This window comes from Acomys russatus, chromosome 20 (genome assembly GCF_903995435.1).
Source record: "Acomys russatus chromosome 20, mAcoRus1.1, whole genome shotgun sequence".
Lineage (NCBI taxonomy): Eukaryota > Metazoa > Chordata > Mammalia > Rodentia > Muridae > Acomys > Acomys russatus.
The window spans coordinates 66,276,562-66,295,735 of record NC_067156.1 but is presented as its reverse complement, the minus strand read 5'-3'; the positions used below and the strand labels follow the sequence as shown (position 1 = coordinate 66,295,735).

The window sequence follows — 19,174 nt, the reverse complement described above, 5'->3', positions numbered from 1 at the left end:
TTTAGCAGACTGGAAGTTCACCCAGCAAGGACTGGAAAATCCATGGCAGGGGCTCGCTGGCTGAGGTTCTGCAACAGATCATGGCAGAGTACTGGGGCTGGGAGGAGCCCTCCACCCAGAGACAGGGCCCTTCCTGCCAGATGACAGGCTGACTTGGTGCAGAGTGCATGGGGCTGTGCCTTCAGAAGGATAGAGGCCGGGCAAAGAAGTGTGCAGTGTGCCTGGCGTGTGTGCGTGTGCGTGCGTGCATGTGTGTGTGCGTGTGTGTGTGTTGTGGGCATGGACCTGGGGAACTCTGTTTCATGTTGGTTCTGCACGCTGTTTGCTGCCCTTGGCTAAGCTCCCCACTTTCACGGCATCATTAGGCTCGCCTGCATGTGCCCTCTCCTTTTTTTCCACAGTAGCGGTTGCCAGCAAGCTGCAAACTACCGTATATCACTCCAGTTTAAGAACCTAAACTTTAAAACAAATTAAACTCTTGTTGACATTGTAATAAAAATCAGAACGAAGCTGACTGGCTCAGTAAAAGTGAACTTCAATTATTTTTGTGGATTTCGGATTGTTTCCTGGGTTTCCTAGACGCCAGCGTAGAGACGCTATTTCCTCTTGGCATATGGCTGGAGAGAGGAAAAAAAAAAAGGTGGAGGAATGGCTGGAGTGAGGTGGCAGGGGCTGGTGAAGTCTGGGGAGGAAGTCAGTCCCAGGCACCTGGATATTTGCTCTGGCCTGATCTACAGTGTCTGGAGTCAGGGGTGTGAGGATGGGGTAAGCGAGGGTGGGGCGGAGTAAAGAGCAGGAAGGAGCCCTGGCACGTGAGTCTTTGGTGTGTTTTAACTGAAGAAAGGAGACCAAAGTGTTTGTCAAATCCTGTGTGTTAACTAAGTGGTCCTGTTGGATTAAAAGAAGTTAAAGGCAGTCTCCCTGCCTTTCTTGTCCAAACCCTGGGGAATGGATACAGTAGCCTCCCACCTCTGCCCCACTCCATCTGTCCTCTCTCTCTGTGTCTCAGTCCTTCTCTGTGTGTCTCTGTCTCTCTCTGTGTCTCTGTCTCTCTCCCTTTGTTTCTTCCTCCTGTCTTTCCTTGTCTCTAACTATATCCTCCTTTTATCTTTGTATCTTTTATTGTCTCTTTATTGCTGTCTCTCTTTTTGTCTCTATTTTTCTATCTCTCTTTGTCTCTGACTCTTGCCCTTTCTTTCTCTTTCTCTGTCTCTTTTCCTATCTCTCTCTCTCTTCATCTCTCACACCATTTCTTTCATCATCATGTTAAGTGTATCGTTTGATTTTTTTTTTTTTTTTCTTTTAGAAAAAGCCTCTTTCTCTTGCTGAATGGAAACAGTGCTTTCCCCAGGACTGAGGGCCAGCTTTCCATCCTTTCCGCTGTTTCCTGTTGTGGTCATGCGGAATCAAAGCACTGCATAGCAGTGTGTGCATGGAGGTCAGGCATTTCATTAATTTAAATAAAGAGCATCTCTTGGGAGGTGTGGCCAGGAGGCGTTTCTTACCTGACTTCCAAGCCAGAGGTGCTGGCCTCCACATGAGATCCTGTGGTCTCTTCCCCAGCAAGCCACTTCCTGTCTCCTCCTTCTGCTTCCTGTTTCTCTGCTTTCAAGGCCAAGCTGGAAATGGGGTTCGTGACCTTCAGTTTGTAAAGTACTAACGTTCCTGAGGCAGCAGGAGTGGACCCGGCTCCACTCGCAGCTGGTGTTCTGAGCCCAGGTTGCCGCTTCTCCCAAATCTCGGACTTGGACAAGCTGAGACCTGGCCAGTCAAATAGGGAGCTGGCCGTGGTCACAGGTGGGCTCACAGCCCAGCAGATGCCCTGTGTGCCCATCTGGAAGCTGAGAGAAGGCTCCAGACTTTCTTCATGCTCTGTTCCCCATAGGATCTCTGCAGAGATGGGTGTCTCTTTATATGGCCTGGTGACCAGGGCTGGATTCACTGAGAACTTTCTGGCAGATCATCTAGCCATGCTTCTGTATTTGAGCAAACCTTGACTTGGTGTCTACTGTTTGTGAAGAAAGGGGAATGGAGTCTGAGCTCTGCAATGTTCCCCACAGGGCCTAACTCCTCTCCTGGAGTCTGTTTCTTATGCGAGGGGGTCTTCCCATTTTCCCTGTCTCTTTTACCTTGGGGTCTATCCCTCTCTCGCCTCACTCAGGAGTCCTCGTCCTCTTACCCACGAGTTTCTGTACCTGCAATCAAAATTTGTCTCCTCACTTGGAGGGTCCTATCTCCCCAATCTCCTCAGAGAGCCCTGACTCCCTTCCCTATAGCTTCATTCAGGGTCCCTGTCTTCTCACTGGGATCTCAGTCAGGGAAGCTAGGTTTGCACCGTGTGGGGCCTGTAGAAGCTCCTATGCTACCTAGGTCAGGGTAAACCACTCTTGAAGCTCCCCAGAATGCCTTTGGTCTTCAGACCGAATCCAGGTAGCCTATGAACTAATAATTGTTGCCCACATATTGCTCTTTATTCTGACGATGTGTTTACTGTTCCTCAGATATCAAATTTAAGGGTGCAGATAAGGAAATAATGCTAAAATTACAGAACACTGCCCTTCAGGAGAAATTTCCACAAATGCAGACAATGTGTAGATTACAGAGTGGCAATTACACCCGAGTAAGCAGGTAGATGCTTAAATGGATTGGGAGGCCTTACTCCATCTCTGACTGTGAGCCTAAGGAAGAAAGCAAGTAGGATGATTTGTTGAAACCCTAACCTCACCCCTGCAGTGCTCCCCACACTTCATCCCTGCACTGATGCCTGTATTATACTTCAGACTAGCCCTAAAACAGTTATTACATATCAGCTACAAAACCAAAATCCAGGCTTGGGAGACAGCCCTGTCAGTCAAGTGATTGTCATGAGAACCCCAGTTCAGCTCCCAGTGCCCACGTAACACAGAGGCTCTTGGAGAGCCTTATAATTGCAGTACAAGGGAGGCGGACAAACAGCTGGATGCCAGCGTCCACTAGCCAGCCTGCCTGGTGTACTTGGCAGGTTTCCAGCCACTAAGAGACTCTGTCTCAAGTTAATTTGATGGCATCCAGGAATGACCACCGTTTGTAGGTCTTTGTAGCTATCAGATCTCTGGCCCCCCCGGAAGTTGCGTGGATGTTTAAACAAGAAGTGCCACACCCCAAATCCAAACAATGGCTGACGGGAGGGGGGGGGACGACAACCATGCTTGCTGTCCCTGTGGGTTGGGAGTAGACTCAGACTCCTGCTTTGGGCAAAAAGGACCCGAGCTTGCAACAGAACAGGCACCCTAGATGAAGGCCACCGTCTGCCCTGTCCCTAGTTCTGGTTCTCTGTTGGCATAGGGTGGGGCTTGTGGTGAAGGTGGCTCTGCAGACTGGCCCCTCTTCAGGCCAGGCTTCTAAATCTAGTCTAGGAGCAGTGGATACAGAGTTTTCTCAGAGAAGGAGTGGGCAACCTTTCTGGGCAAGTGTGTCCAGCTGTACCTGAGCCCCGGGCCCCTCCATGTGTTTTCACTGGTCTCTGAAAACTGTGCTCAGGCCAGGCTTGCCTCCTTCCCAGGTGGGGCTAGAGGTGGTCCTTGAGACCCATGGCCTTTAGGAGCCTGGTGTTGGGCAGTTGCTAGGGGCGTGCGTAAGCACCCAGAGTCAATTAGAGCAGGTGCACGCCGGTCCTGTTGATTTGATTTAGGTCTGAGGAAAGCTCCAGTAATGTGCAATTACAAAGAACTTAATGGCCCTTTATACTGAATGCAACTTCCATGGCACCTAATATACTTTGATGAATTGCTCATTATGTGCTGTGTTGGAATAACCTCTGTAAAGATTAATAATTGGATAATCAATACAAAAATTCAATCTTGGGTTGTTTTTTTTTTTCCACTCCAGGGTCAATATGTGTTCAAGACCACGGGGTCTCTTTTTGCCTGCATGTTTCTCACGTTTTCTTTCTTCCCTCTCCTTGGTTTTCAAGTTAGGAATCCCTGTTTTCTGTACAGATCTCAGAATAATGAAGCAGGGGCTGTGAGTGGTCACGTTTGTCAGCAGTTTGTGGATGGGCAGATTTGCCTTCAAAAATGGCTTCGGTTAGGCGGGGAGAAGCACACAAGATCCCGGAGGTGTCCCACCTGTCACGGGGGCTACGAGAATACAGGGGACAGGCACAGAGGATGGGCAAGCAGCCTGTGGTAGGTGAGAAAGGTGTAGACACAGGTGTCCTGGGTAGAAGAGAAAGAGTGGGAGCTCTCCAGGGAGAGGAGTGTCAGGGTTCGGCTGGTGGAGGGCAGCCTGTAGAGATGGGAGCTCAGAGCTGCACTTGGCATGCCTGGCTGTGCCTCAGGAGGAGACAGCCTGTGTAGGAGTTGACAGAGGAGCGATCCCCTGGCAAAGTGTCGTAACCTATCTGAGCTCAGGTAGAAGGACTGACTTGGGTACCCTCTTGGAGGCTGCAAGGCCGTCAGCAGACCCACTAAGCAGGGTGAAGGAGAGCCAGTGTCAGGCAGGAAAAGACAGGCTGTGAGAATCACAACTAGAGGGGAGGAGCCCTCTCCACTACAGCTGGTGGCAAGAGAGAAAGACAGGGAGCCTGGGGCTGTCGGGACTCTTGTGGGGGCAGCTTCTCTCAGGTAGGAACTTCTGCAACCCAAGGTACCACCACAGCCATCTGGACTTTGTTTCTCCCTCCCTCCCTCCCTCCCTCCCTCCTCCCCTCTCTCTCTTTCACTTTGTTGTTCTTTGGTTGGTTTGGTTTGGTATTGGTTTTTCAAGACAGGGTTGTCTGTGTGGCCTTGGCTGTCCTGGAACTTACTATGTAGATCAGGCTGGCCTCGAACTCACAGAGATCCACCTGCCTCTGCTTCCTGAGTGCTGGGATTAAAGATGTGCACCACCAGTGCCAAGTGCTGTCTGGACGTTGGCTGAGGTTGAACCCAAGGCTGTGGGAGGTAACATCTGTGACAAGAGAAAGGACTTGAGGGCTGGAGATGGCCATGCACAGCTCTCATCCCAGCACGTGGGAGGCAGAGGGAGGCGTGTTTCTGTGAATTTGAGGCCAGCTGCTCGACTAGCGAGCTCCAGTCTACCCGGTGCTTATATAATAAGAGTAATGAAACTCTGCCTCCAGTTACCTTAGGAAAACAGACAGTTGTGCTGCTGCACGCCTGTGGCCTAGCGCTGAGGAGGCTCGAGAAAGAGGGACACACTCTGCATCCCTGGGAAAATAGAAGAAAATGGCCACTGAGCCCCACTAAATAAAGGCCCCACTCATGGATGTTCCCACCCACCCTGTGCCTCTTAGCTGCATGGGTTCACAGCGCTTTTGCCCAAGAAGCGTGAGTTATGGTAGTATCATTCAAAAACAGTCCTGTAAAAGCCATGTCACTGACCAAAGATGGAAATAAAGAGCAAGATCTGCACGAGAGTTATTTGAATTCCCTTTTCAGTATCTGAGAATGGCCGGGGCAAGCCATGGCAAATTCCCCACACACAGAGTAGTCAGGCCCAGCTGCTGCATGCCCAGCAGGTGAGCTCAAGTGGCTGCCTCAGGTGGTCCCAGGGCTTAGGGCCTCTGCAGCCAGTATGGTACCAAGCTCTCCAGCTGTGGGGCTGAGGGTAGCAACATCCTGCACAGGGTGGCCTCAGAAGGGAATTTAGAGCCCTGAAAAGAAGCAAGCAGCCCCTTCAGGCCTTCTCTCTCATTTTCACTAAGGCCATCCCCTGCCCCCTAATACCATCTGCCACCATATCCTGAGAATCAGTAAGCATCCCAAAACCCCAGGCAAAGCATCACTTTTAGCACCACGATTTTTTAAGAAACAAATTCATGAGGCCAGAGAGAGATGGCTCGATGGTTAAGATCCCTAGCTGCCTTTCCAGATTTGCAGCACCTACATGGCTGTCCACAGCTATATGTAACACCAGTCCCAGGGATTCCACTACCTTCTTCTGGCTTCTGTGAGCACTGCCTGACTACAGACACACATGCAGGCAAAAACACCCATGCACATTTTTACAAAATGAAACAAATTCGTAATTGCTTCCTCAGATTTGCTGTCCTGGACTTGCTTTGTAGACCAGGCTGACCTCGAACTCACAAGACCCGCCCGCCTCTGCCTCCCCAGTGCTGGGATTAAAGGCATGTGCCACAATGCCTGGTTTTAGTTGGGATATTTTTAAGGTGAGGAAAGTGGAACATGTGTTTTCCTGAAGGGTCTCCAGTGGGGCAGCAGAGGAGATGTGTGTTTAGAACATCCTGCTGGGACGTAAGAATGGACACAGCTTCAGGCTCCCCTGGTCTCCACTGTGGACACTGCTGTGACTGTGGATCAGCCACAACCCGTGAGGGCTCTGATTCTCCTCATGCTGATGGGACTGAGTCCTAGTACCCCAGCCTCAGGCTGTGTTCAACTGGGCAGCATGAGGAGTAGGGGATCTATGGCTCATGAAGGCTGAGGATGTAAGGCCACAGGGTGGTAACAGGTCCTAGACAGTGTGGGCAAGGCGCCTACATGACCTTCACCTCATATGGGACAGGAGTCAGTTATATCCAGAGGTAGGTGTGTGCTGCCCCTCCTCTGTCTGTCTGTCTGTCTGTCTGCCTGCCTGCCTGCCTGTCTCTCTCTCTCTCTCTCTCTCTCTCTCTCTCTCTCTCTCTCTCTCTCTCTCTCTCTCCTCTCTCTCTCTCTCTCTCTCTCTCTCTGTGTGTGTGTGTGTGTGTGTGTGTTTGTACCAGAAGTCAGCCTTAGGTGTCATTTGTCAGGAGCCACCCACTTTGTTTTTTTAAGACCGAGTCGCTCTCTGGCTAGGACTTTCTGAGTAGGCAATATGACTGGCCAGTGAATCCCAGCATCCTCCTGTCTCTGACTGTTCACCTCCTTATCTTGGGGGTTATAAGTGATACCTCAGTGCATGGCTGGTTATGTGGGTTCTGGGGTTTGAACAGAAGTCCTCATGTTTGCATGACAGGCACTTTATTGACATTTTCCTGACACCCCAGTGCCGCCTTGGAGAGGTGCTCATCTTCAAATTCACATCAAGGGCAGACACACACCCACTTCACCTGCCCTGCCCAATGCCAAGGCTGCTGGGTTGCTGTACATCCAATTCTGACATCTCTCTCCCTGTGCTTTTTCACAAGTGACTGTTTTCTTACACAAAATGCAATGATCACACCTGACAGAATTACTGATAACTTCCTAGGTAGCATGAGGCTCTAGTTCAAGGTCGAACGAAGTAGGCCCCACCTCCCAGAAGCATAGGAAACAGGCAGCCCAAGATGTCTGCTTTGCTGAAGGAGTAGGCCTTCTAAAACCAGCACCCCTGGTGCCCCACACCTATTCCTGCTGGGACACTCAGCTGGCGTCTCCCCAAGCTCCAGGAACCAGGCTACTGAAGTGCAGATTCCACGTCTTGGTGCTGATCCCTTGACTTTCTCACACCCCATATTCCACACACAGCAACATGTGAACCCCACTGCTTGTACCCGTGCGCTGCGAAGGAAGGAGAGTCCGCCATTGTCATTGCCCTCTAGACCCTGGCCTGTGCTGGACAGGCCGGAGCAATTCACCGAAGCCGAAATGGAAACTCACGCTGGTCTTCTTCAGGTCCACGGGTTTTTAATTTTCACTTAAACTTCTTGTTTTCTTTTTCAATTCCGTCAATTCTGTTGAATGGTAACTTCATACCTTGGGGAGATATGTTTTATATTTTCTAACAACACAAGGAAAGCCCTGGAAAAAAAAAAAAAGCACTTGTTGGTGGTTTAATGATTCTGGTGAATAATTGCTGAATGGAGTTTGGCACAGACAGAACAGCAGAGCAGATGATATGGAAACATTCTCCAGCCCGAATCAGCTGGATGGCCAGGCCTGTGGAATCTCCCGCCACGTGGCCAGCCCCGCTGGAGTTTCCACAAGGCTGTCTGCATGCTCGGGAGTTTTCAGGCTAAATAGGGAAGCAGGCTACCTACCTACGGTAGGAAAATCATTCCGTCTTAATGGCTGACAGTCCCGTGTAGCAGCAGCGCCTATCAGCGCCAGCCCCACTCCAGGTGGAGGGTCATGTTTTATTAAAACGGTGACTTGTTGTCACTCAGTCCTTCCACTGTCCCGCTCTCTCCTTCCAGAAATAGCAAGCCCCGTGGCGGTGGCTTATTACGATTAAAAGATAAAAATAAGCGAAGGCTGAGATAGGCGCAGGACACCGAGGTAAGGCGGGTGCTTACTTTTTTAATGAAAGTTGAGAAGCTGTGCTATTTTTCCACTGCTTCCCAAAGCATCTTTGAGAAAACCAGAAGCGTGGACCACATTCAGACATGCTGATGGTGTGCCTTCTCCAAGTTGAGGTGGCCATGAATACCGGTGGCCCATGCCCTCTGCCTGGCTCACAGACGTGGCACCGGGCCCTGGAGGGCTGGGCCACTGTCAGGGGGCAGTTGTGGGCATCCAGACTGTTGGACACAGGATGATGGTTGATCAGAGCTTGCACTTGGGAAGGAGATCTCCACCGCAGACTCTCTAGCGCAGAGGTTCTCAGCCTTCCTAACGCTGCGACCCTTTAATAAAGCTCCTCGTGTTGTGGTGACCCCGACCATAAAATCATTTTGTTGCTACTTCATAACTGCAGTTTTGCCACTGCTATGAATCATAATGCAAATATCTGATATGCAGGGTATCTGATATGTGACTCCCCAAAAGGGTCTTGACACAGGTTGAGAACCACTCCTCTAAGAGGTTGTGTCTTCTTGAGAAATCTAAAAATTCTAGGAGCGCAGCCCTGAGCCACCCCTGGATGGCACCAGCATGCTGATGGCGGGATAAACTCACCTGCTCCTCCCACTTTGATACTCTGACCTCTGATTAACGCGGCTCTTTATGTTCTTGGTTCTCACCTAGTGCAGCACTTGGTGTGAGAGCAGAGCCTGTGTATCCAGCGTGTAGAACTGTCAAGAACTATGCACCCAGCAGCTCATTGAGAACCCAGAGAGGCGGATACTCGTATCAGACCCCCTGGAAATGAGAGTTAGGGCAACGGAAATGTGTGCACACTAACAGTTTCAGCCACCGTCATTACATGCCTTTCTCGTTCCGAGAACCACTGTGTTGTAAATGTTCAAGGTGACAAATGCAAGGCGCCTCTTAGAAGTTAGTTATTTAAGAACTGAGTCCAGCTTTAGGTATGTCTGCTTCTGCTTACCTAAATCGCTATCCTCTTAGTCTCCAAGTCTAACTTTAGCTAAAGGTTTTAGCTAAAGGTGCATTTTTCTGGGAAGGTTAACGAATACTTTTTGTAATTATCTTTTAGTCATAGGAATGGGAGAGAATGCCCTTCCTGTTTGGTTTTACTCGTTACAAAGTTATTTTGGCTTCTCTTAAAAATAAAAATATTCTCAATGGTTTGAAGTCTGAGGGAAAGGTACATTTTTTTCTGTCCCTCAGAAGAAAATGGAGTCAGTGAATGGCCATTGCTTTTGTGGCATATGTTTATGTATGCAGTGTGTCAACCCCTGGGCAAGGGTCCATGGGGCCCTCTGTGGCATATGTTTATTTATGCAGTATGTCAACCCCTGGGGGGTCCATAGGGCCCTCCACGGTCTAGTGTGGAGCTCTGGAAGGATCTTTCAGGCTTGGCTTCCCTTCCTGCTTCTGTGGAAAAGATGAAGACTCAACTCAGAGAAAAGCCCTCTATTGAGAAGCAAAGGGTGCGTTTGCACCTGCAGGCAGCCCTTGCTGATGGTCCTGGGTTTGTGCCATGGGTTCCCAAGACTAGAGGCACAGTTACTTTCCCTGTTGGAGCAAACATCACTGCTGAAAAAGCGAGATGTTTGTGTTGCCAAATGCACAGTAACTGTTAGCAGGGAAAAGTGTTTAGATGCCATAGCAATGGTGTTTCGTTTTGTTTTTAAAGTACGGCCCTTATCTTTGTTTATTAAACTTTTTAAATGTGAAAGTAAAGCAATTATGTGGGCTGAAGTTGATGAACCAGAATTCTAATTCTTTAAGTCTGAATCTAGTGTCTACGAATGAGAAGTAAGCATCTGAATATCACCAAAAACAATTTTACCTGTCTCTCCCGGTTCCTCATTCCCCAGGCTGAGGGCAGCCCCCTCCCCAGCATGGTGGGGCTCTTAACATTTTGGGGTCACTGCTCATCCTCAGATAATCCCAGCAAGAAATAGGGGCAAACGGACCTTGTGGGCATGTGGGTGGCCAGGTAGAAGGGGCTCAGCTGTGCCAAACCACCATTTTCCCAGTTTGCCCAGATCTCATGGTTACATCTGACAAGAAAGAGGCTTATGAAGCTAACCTTAGCACTAACCTGAAAACCCAGCAAGGATGTTTGCTCTAATAACCAATGTACACGTGTTCACGGTGGGGAATCTGGAGGGTTCCGTACCCACGCCCAAGGGGAGGCTGCAGAACCATCTTTGGGCGGCCATTTTCAACCCTGTGCACAGGTTTGGCCGTGCAGTGCGCTTCTGCTCTGTTTTGCATTCGATTCAGACCTTGTGACTTCCAATCCACTGCCGGCCGGGGCTTTTTCTTCTTCTCCTCCTCCTCCTGACAGTCAGTGACTAGAAAGTTCACCAGAGAACGCTAGCGCCCTTGTGACAATCACACCGGAGGACTCGGATGAGTGGTGTGAGCACCATCATTTTGCTCTGTAGAAACCTGGAAAAGTCTTCTATTCCCTAAGGGAGTCACAGCCAGTCTTCCTGTGACAGTCCAGGAGCTCCGAGTGACAGTATCACACCCATGGCCTTTTTCCTACCTGTCCCTGCCTTCCCTCGCCACTTGAGGACCAGCCAGCCTGGCCACTAGATGATTGTAACATCAGACTCCTGAGCCATACAATTTGAGCTTCCTAAGCTGGCCTTCAATCCATGGCGGGGGGGGGGGGGGTGTGCTCAGAGGGTAGATGCGTTAGTAGAAGGGAGAGGCAAGATACTTTTAGTGGAAGCAGGGATCCATCACCCCAGATTTGAGATAGCTGACTGACAGATGTAGAGAATGGGAGAGCCCGGGGCCTGCTGCCACCTTCACTGCGATACCTCCCACCATACTTTTCCCAGACCCAGGGTGGGTTTTCTGAAGAAAGGGCTTGGATCCTTCCCACAAGAAGCTTACCCAGAAGTGTGAACAACGCCCCACCTAGCCCGTAGGTGCTCCTCAGGAAAATATGTGATAGGACTGTGCTTACTGCAAGCAATGCCGGGGTGTTTTCTCCCACGGCGTATGATGGGGGTTACGGCACTACTCTCTAACTGGGTCCTTTCGTACGTCTGCTCTGGTCACAGGTCATCCTGCGTCTAGGGTAAGCCAGACTTCCCCTGGGACAGCTCTTTTCTATTGCGGTATCCCTGCTACTCTTCAGACACTCAGACGCATGCACTGTCAGTTTGCGGGACTGCCCTTAAGCTATGTGAGGTGGGCCAGGTTAGCTCTCAAAAGGCAAGCTTGGAAGACATCACACTTTAGAACGAGGCTGGAAGCACAAGTTATTTCCACGGAGAAATGTTCGGTCGTGGAAGGTTGGAGCCTTCCTTTGAAGCTTGCCTCATCTTGTCTCCCACTGTTCACGGCGAAGTGTAGCCCGCTAGACGCAACCATGCCAATGCTGCAGGAGTGCAAGTGCAGTTTCTGAGAGAGGATGCCAGCAGATTTCCCCAACACCAGTTTAACTGCTGGCATCTCTGAGGGGTATTCGTTCACTGGCTGGCTGCCTCAAAGCAAGGGAGATACTGACCCTAACCAGGGCTGTTTATTCTTTCAGTGACCTGAAAAATAAGTGACAGCTCAGGCTTGTGTGGTTCTTTGATTGCTTACCTCAATCTGCCCACCTTTTAAAAAAAGACTTAAGTATGAGAGAAATGACTAAGACAAACAAAGCAAAACAACCCAGCTCTTTATTCCAAGCGAGCCGGCAATGGAGGCATGCCTTGATGCAGGCAGCAGGGAAAGAAAGTAATGGTAAATACAAGCCTTGCCTCAGAGGCGGGCACTCCGCGCCCTGGGGAGCTTTGCTAGTTAAACCGCTGTATGTTTATCAGGGTGACATGAGAAAAAAAGAGGGAGCTGGCCACAGGATTTCAAACACCTATGTTCCCTTTGTTCCCTGTCACTTTCTCAGCAGGCCCCGGGCAACCAGTTTAGGCTTTCCATGAAGTTCCTGGTAAAGCATATTTTCTAAATTCTAAATTCACATCCAACCCCGTGGACTTTGCAGTGGAAACACAGGCAGCAGAAGGGGAGACCGGTGGGAGGATTCACAAACCCAGGCCACAGCATCATTGCTGGCATCTGAGAACAAAGGCCGGCAGCCGCTTGGCCTTCTGTGGTGTCTCTCCGTGGCAGAACTGGTTGCTTCAAGACCTGCCTTAGTCCCTCCTATGCCTGCTGCAAGTACTTCCCAAAATACAAACCCGACAAAGGGCACATAAATAGTGGGCAAAATACTTACTCATTCCTTAAAGTTTGACTTAAGACCCTCAGTAGATTCTAGAAACCAAGAATTCAAAAAAACATGGGGAGACTTTGCCTAACAGCTTTGTCCTTCAGAGGACAATATCGAGGCAGCAGTTTGTGTGTCCTTATGAACACAGGTTGACTTGAAATGCTCTCTGCACAGTTACACAAAAAACCTACATATGACCAGAGACATGAGCTCTGACTCCCTTGGACACTTGAGATTCTCATGCAGTTTTCTGAACAGACACTAAAAAAGAAGAGAGCCACTCTGTGCAAGCATGATTGTCTCACCTGGGAAGACCTGTGTGCCTCACCTGGGGAGGTCTTTCTGCCTTGCTGGTGATTTGCAAAGCTCGTGTGGCTAGCTCCGGAGCCTCTGTGCAGAGCTAGAAAGAACCTCATTAGGATTTACAGGCACTGTGAGCACAGGTGGAAGGCTATGCTTACACTTTGAACTCTTTAGTTTTTATACTTGAAAAAAAAATTGCTGACTTTCTATTTCACTCAATTCCAGGCATGCACACAGGAGTGGGTGTGAGTGTGGGTGTGTAGATGTGATTCGTAGGGACACACACAGCCTGTGGGTACATCCCAGGTTATTGTACCAATTCAAAGTGCCACACACATACTTTAGAGAGAGAAAAAAAGCAATAGTTTCCATCTTAGGAGCATTTTAGAGAAAATCAAATATAAGGGAAAAAACCCCTTCTTACTTATTAAATTGAATTGTGGTCTAACAGTTTGCCACATCCTGTTAAGGGACATCTGACTAAGTGAGCAGAGGTTCCTCTTTCAGGCAAGTCGTAAGGGTCACATGTCACCTGCAGTTCAAAACACCTCTATAAAGAGAAGCTTCCGTGTCAGTGGAAAAGCTGAATAAGAAGATGGAAATTATCAGTGGAGAGAAGACACGGTGGGAACTCGTGGGTGTCATCGACAGCTGTATCAGAGAGAGAGAGAGAGCCACCCCAGAGGAACCGTCAGAGCCAGAGAAACGTGGGCTGACAGGGACCACAGTGGTGACCTCATGGAAGAGAAAGTGGTGGCAGGAAAAGCATGGCGGGGATCCAGTTGTTGGTCAGCCACCTGCAAACTACACCTTAACCTCAGGTGGTCCCTCACCCACCTGTAAAATGAAGCACAGGTGATTTCATGGCGGCATCACTGACATGTCTTATTTCATAAACAGTTGTGTGGCATTTCGCAATTGCAGTACTATCCGTCCCAACAGTGTGGACAGTTGTAAGGGATGCCACTAGAAATCGGGTGTCCATCTTTGATGTCCTGTACTTGCTACCTGCCCCACTCTGTCCCATGGACAGCTTACTCATGGAACGTCATGGTCTTAACTGGATTGTGAGCCTGGGAAACACTGGGATGTACTTCTACCCATGAGCCTTGGGGCGGGGAAGCTGGTCAGCTGCCTGACCCCATACAACAGGTGCACAGGGACAGGCCTTGAGCTCTCCTGAGAACCGAGTAATAGCCCCAGCCGAACAAGACTGCAAGGGCAGAGGAGACGTTGGCTGGCCTGCTGCTGCCTCCACCTGGGGACCTGTGTGGCTGAGGACCACTGAGTAATTTCCCATGTCTCGGTAGGGCTCTCCCTTTGAGGCTCAGGTGCCCCAGTGGGCAGCAGGGGGAAGCCCACATCTCCTGCTTCTTCCTCTTTTACCTTTAAAGCAATTTTTGTGGTCTTGTCAGGCCCATGAGTGACTAGAAGATTCTCAGCTTCTTTGCTTAATGTCTCTGACCATCCCATCATCCTTATCCCTCAGAAGGCCCGTTTAGCATAGGTGCTCTTCAGAGCTGCTGTTTGTCCCATTATTACGACTCCTCGGGTTTTTCTCATGGTCCATCATCACTCTACCTTAGGCCACATAGCTACTCCTCAAACTTCCTCCTTCCCACTGTTAGGATTCCTCACCATTCTCCCTTAAATTGTTTTTATACCCCAGAGCCCCTATATAAGTATTGCTCAGACCCCCTTTCTTCTACCACTAACATTACTCCTTGCTCTTCTCTCTCTCTCTCTCTCTCTCTCTCTCTCTCTCTCTCTCTCTCTCTCTCTCTGTGTGTGTGTGTGTGTGTGTGTACACATATGTGTGGGTGCATGCCTGTGGCTTGCAGAGAAGCCAGAGGAAGCTTTGGGTGTCCCACTCCTATCTCTCTCCAGCTCATTCTCTGGAGATAGAATCCCATTGAGCCTGACCAGAGGCAGGAGCCAGCAAGCCCCTGTGGTGCTCCCCTCCTGTCCCTGTACCCCACAGTGCTGGGTTACAGGTGTGCAGGCACACCTGGCTCTTTAACATAAGTGCTGAGGATTTGAACTCTGATCTTCACACCTGAGCAGCAGTGAGCAGTACTCTTGCTCCCTGAGCCCTGGCCCTTTCCAGCCTTCATTATTTCTCCTCATATGTTCCTTCTCCTCTTCCTCGCCATCATCCTCGGATCCTTCATTTCTCACTCACATACCTTAGGCTTCCCCTGCTCTCCTCAGCATTCTTCCTCATACTCCTCTCACCATCACTGTTCGTCAAACTTCTTTTCACTATTAAGCACTGATACTGAATGATCGGCCTGCTGATCACTCTATCCTACAATTCGAATGAGCAATAAAATGCTGATTCTCTTAGTGTAATATGTCTGAGTGCTGTCTCGCTTCTTGTATGGAGTCCGGTTAAAACGTTGTCACTTATGCCTCTGAACGGTGGCTCGTCTCCTCCCTAGTCCTGCCATTTCATACTCCACAGACATTCTTTCCCAGCCCCCCACACGTATCTACCTGCAACTCAGAGAAAGTCACCAGGCCAGGTGGAAGTGTTTGTCCTAATGTCTGGGCAGTGAGCACTCAGAGCTTTTAATACACTCAAGGCTTGGGGACAATGTGAGACAAATGGGACACCCTGGCAATCAGACACAGTTGCCTGTCACCGGAACAAAGATGGGTGTGGCACAGTGGAGGGTGCTGTGGCTTGCCTCCACCTCCACACAGAAACCCTCTGCACACAACCCTGTGCTTCACCAAGTGTTTAAGCCCTTCTAACGTGGCCCCAAGAAATCCTAATTTCAGACAAGCCTTCTTCCAGAAGAAGAAAAAGAAGAAGGAGGAGGAGGAGGAGAAGAAGAAGAAGAAGCAGCAGCCCTAAAGAAATGAAATTTTTGGTCTTTCTTTGTCAACTGTTCTTTGGTGTGACGCTGATGAAGTAGAGTATAAATCCCAGGAGACTGCACAGTGAAAGGGAAAGAATTAAATGCCTCTTATGCCAGCATGTCCCTGCCTTATGCTGGGGAACCAATCATAAAGCTCAGCCTGAAGAGGTTGGCAAGAGAGCAGTGAGAAAAGCCATGTGGCATCAGGAGGATTTAAGGGGTCATGTGACTGTAGCTTGGTACTCCTGGGGTCGCTGATGCCTAACTGCTCCTCAGGCCTGAGCAGTGGCCCTGCACCCCACACCCCAGTATCATGGAAAATGCTAGTAGCTAAGGAGCTACCAGGGCGCACTCCAGGGACAAGTTGAGTCCTGATTGCTGGTCCCAGACCAGCCTGTGAGCACCTGGGCATTGTTATTCCTCATTAGTGGCTGTGAAGTCACAGGGCCAGAGGGAGCGTGCCTACATTCTGGTATTTTCCACACTAAAGGCCGAGCCCTCTCCACAGTGTGCTGCGTCCTGTGGTCAAAGATCAACCCTGGATCTCCACAGAGGGGTCCAGGGGTAACCCCCCACCCCCTACCCCCACCCAAGAAGCTGACCAGGAAGCAGCCATGGTTCTTGATTTGATTTGAAAGTATGACTCTTGAAGGAACAGCAAACACCCCTAGGCAGGGCATCCTAAAGGGGCAGTGGCTCTGGGTTAGGGAGTCTCTTGCCTGGCAGCCCCTTTTGGGCAAGCCTGAGCTTTTTGCTGCCAGGCTTCCTTCTGCTATCAGTTCTCACGACACAATTCCTGGTTCCCTCAATTGCATTTTATTATTGTTATTCTTAAAACTATTGCTGGGGAAGGGGTGTTGAAAGGCAGCTTAGGGAAGGGAGTGGTAATGAAACGCACACGCCCCCCCCCCCCGATGGCTCCAGGAAGCATCCTCAGACAGGCTGGGGCCTCCAAAAGTGAGCTCCAGGGGCTTATCTAGGTATGGGGCGGGTGCTCTAGCCCATGGGGAAGGGAAGCCCGGGTGGTGGTTCCGTGACGTCAGCGTGGGTGCCCTGCCTTCAAACTCTGTTAGAAAAATGGGACGTGGTGACAGCCGCCCAGTGACATTTCCTATCTCAATATGGATCAGGTGGCTGGGCAGAGAGGCAGGGTGGAGAGGGAGGGATGTTTTGCTGTTTGCTGGCGATGGCTTTCCCCAGCTTCTCTCATTTCCTGTCCATCTGGCCAAAAATCACATACTGATAGTGGCCACCACTGGCTTGTGGAGGCCACTGTGACTTGACCCTCTTCAGAAAAACAAATGAAAGTACCCCAAGCAAAGGGAGGTCCCTGGTCATAGTAGGTCCTATCACCTCCTGTCCCGGCCATTGAGCACATCCAGGAGATGTTATAGTGTGTCGACGTCTTTTTTTTTTTCACAGACTTAGGGAACATTCTGGAGTTGACTCCTGCCCTGTTCTGGGGCTTCTGAGCCTCACAGACTGACTAGAACTCATGAGAAGTATAGTTGTTGGCGTTCCCTGCTACTAGCTTGGAGGCTGGCAGTAAAGCACCATTTCCCCTAATACTCTCTCCTCTCGTTTTCTTGCAGTAAATGAAATCATACGCAACGACCTCTCCTGCACAAACCCCCACTCCTAGCTCAGCACGTTGGAGCTGGCAGAAGCGTGAGGAGTTGGCTCAGTGCAGACAACTGGGCTTCAGCAAGCAAGACTTTGATGAAATAAACCGGACCCACATCTGGTACCACTCAGAAATCCCAACTTCGAGTGCTAGGAGCTTATGTCTGAAGAAGTAGCCGTCTAAGGAGGATGGAGGAGCAGAGGAACCACTGCCTCTCAAGGGAGGAAAAGGGCTGGCCAGTGAGGCCAGGAGCAGATGCTGGCCCAGGAAAGAGGGGCATGCGTGGCAGACTGTCCCCAAGCCTGATCCTCCCTCCTGCCCACGGGATTAAATAAAACCCTGGAAGTGCTGTGTCTAATCTGCCCACCTCACCAGAGCACTGTGGATGTGAGCATTGAGTTTCCTACCATCAGAGTATTTGTAGGAGCGAAAGCTACTGAAAACAAAACAAAACAAAAGAACAAAAAACCCTTCGTTAGGAGGCTTTCCCCTTTGTGTTAATTGATAGGGCTCTGGCAAGCTACGGCCTCCTGCTCGTTTCCAGCGTCTCTGGCTGTCCCACACAATCTGCCTGCCTCATCCAGTGAGCTCTAGAGGTCTTCCAGTCTGTCATCTCGGCTCTTTCAGAATCAGCTCCCTCCTCTGTGTGACTGAAACCATAGGTTTGTTAATAATAGCATGCTGGGGTTTTTGTTATTAATCTGGCTTCGAATATAGCACAAAGAAGCTGAAGAGCACAAGACAGGGTCCTGGACAGAACAAACCCTGCCTGCTGGAGGATAGAGCTTGTGCTTGCACGCATGTACAAATAGGCATATATTTATGTATAGACATTCAAGAACAGACATGGTGGTGACCAGTCCGTGCCCAGCGGGGGTTCCACACTAGCAATAACCATTGTCCCACCCTGAGAATACACCTCAGAGTCCAGACCTGACTTTCCAGCACCTTCCATCGGGGTCTGTCTCCCCTGCACAGGCAGGTGGCATTTTCTTATCTTGTGCAGTTACTTGAGCACTTTAGACCTCAGCAGAGCTGTGCTCAAATGCCCATAGGCTACAAAATGGCAAAATCTGAAAGTGGTTATAAATAACCATTACAAAAGGAGTGTAATCTATTTGTTTAATTATGAGATTATTATTTCACAGAAGCCTTATAGCTCTCTGCTTCATCTAAGAAAACAATTACCAAATACAATGTTTCTATATGCAGTCTGTGGATAGTGTGTTTTCAAAATAGTTACTGCTAACAGATAGGCTGGTGTTGGCTTTGTGTAATTAGCTGCTTGATACACTTACTAGCAGTGACCTATTATTTCTTATAACCAAAAAAGCATGGTTTAATTAAAACATGTTTAATGATTGTGCCTTAGGAGTTAATGCCCCCTTATGGAACATGCCTGAATTGCACCTGTGGGTGGAAGTTGAAAGTTAGTCACAGACGGAGTCATGACAGGAAAAGCTCTCTCACGGGAAGACGCGTCTTTAATTTGTTCGTCTATACGATGGTGTCTTACCTTTCCCCAACTCACAGAAAGAAACAAATATCTGAAAGCCATATTGGACGTTTTCACACGACTGTGAAGAGCTGCCTTGTACACACATAGCTCCTGGCTGCCTGTAGTATGTACCCTTGTTTCTTAGCATCGTGGAGTTGCATGAAGCATTCTTAGTGGACTGTCTTATGAAAGCAAGCATTTGGTATTTGTGTCAGCTATCTTTGTAGTTAGAACATGGATCCAATAAAGCAGTATTGTTTTCTTTTTTTTTTTTTTTTTTCCTTTGCGCTCAACAATCTGTGGGAGAGTGATTGTGGGGTCACTCTGCTTTCTTCTCAGTTGCACGTGAATGTGGGGGATCTGTGACAAGGGCTTTACAACATGGATCTGGCTGTCCCCATGTCATCTAAACACAGGAAGAAGTGTGTCTTGACCTCCCTGAGTGGATGTTTGGTG

The 19,174-nt window shown here is 49.5% G+C and overlaps 1 protein-coding gene across 1 annotated transcript in view; it reads left to right on the top strand.

The window, feature by feature from the left end:
• Nfatc1 (nuclear factor of activated T cells 1) overlaps positions 1-17,465 on the top strand; it is a 99,352-nt gene extending 81,887 nt beyond the window's left edge. The window contains exon 10 of the mRNA XM_051163737.1: positions 17,189-17,465. Within this exon, the coding sequence (XP_051019694.1) occupies positions 17,189-17,238 (50 nt within the window). The 3' untranslated portion in view covers positions 17,239-17,465. The remainder of the gene's footprint in view (positions 1-17,188) is intronic.
• Positions 17,466-19,174: the final 1,709 nt, after the last annotated feature.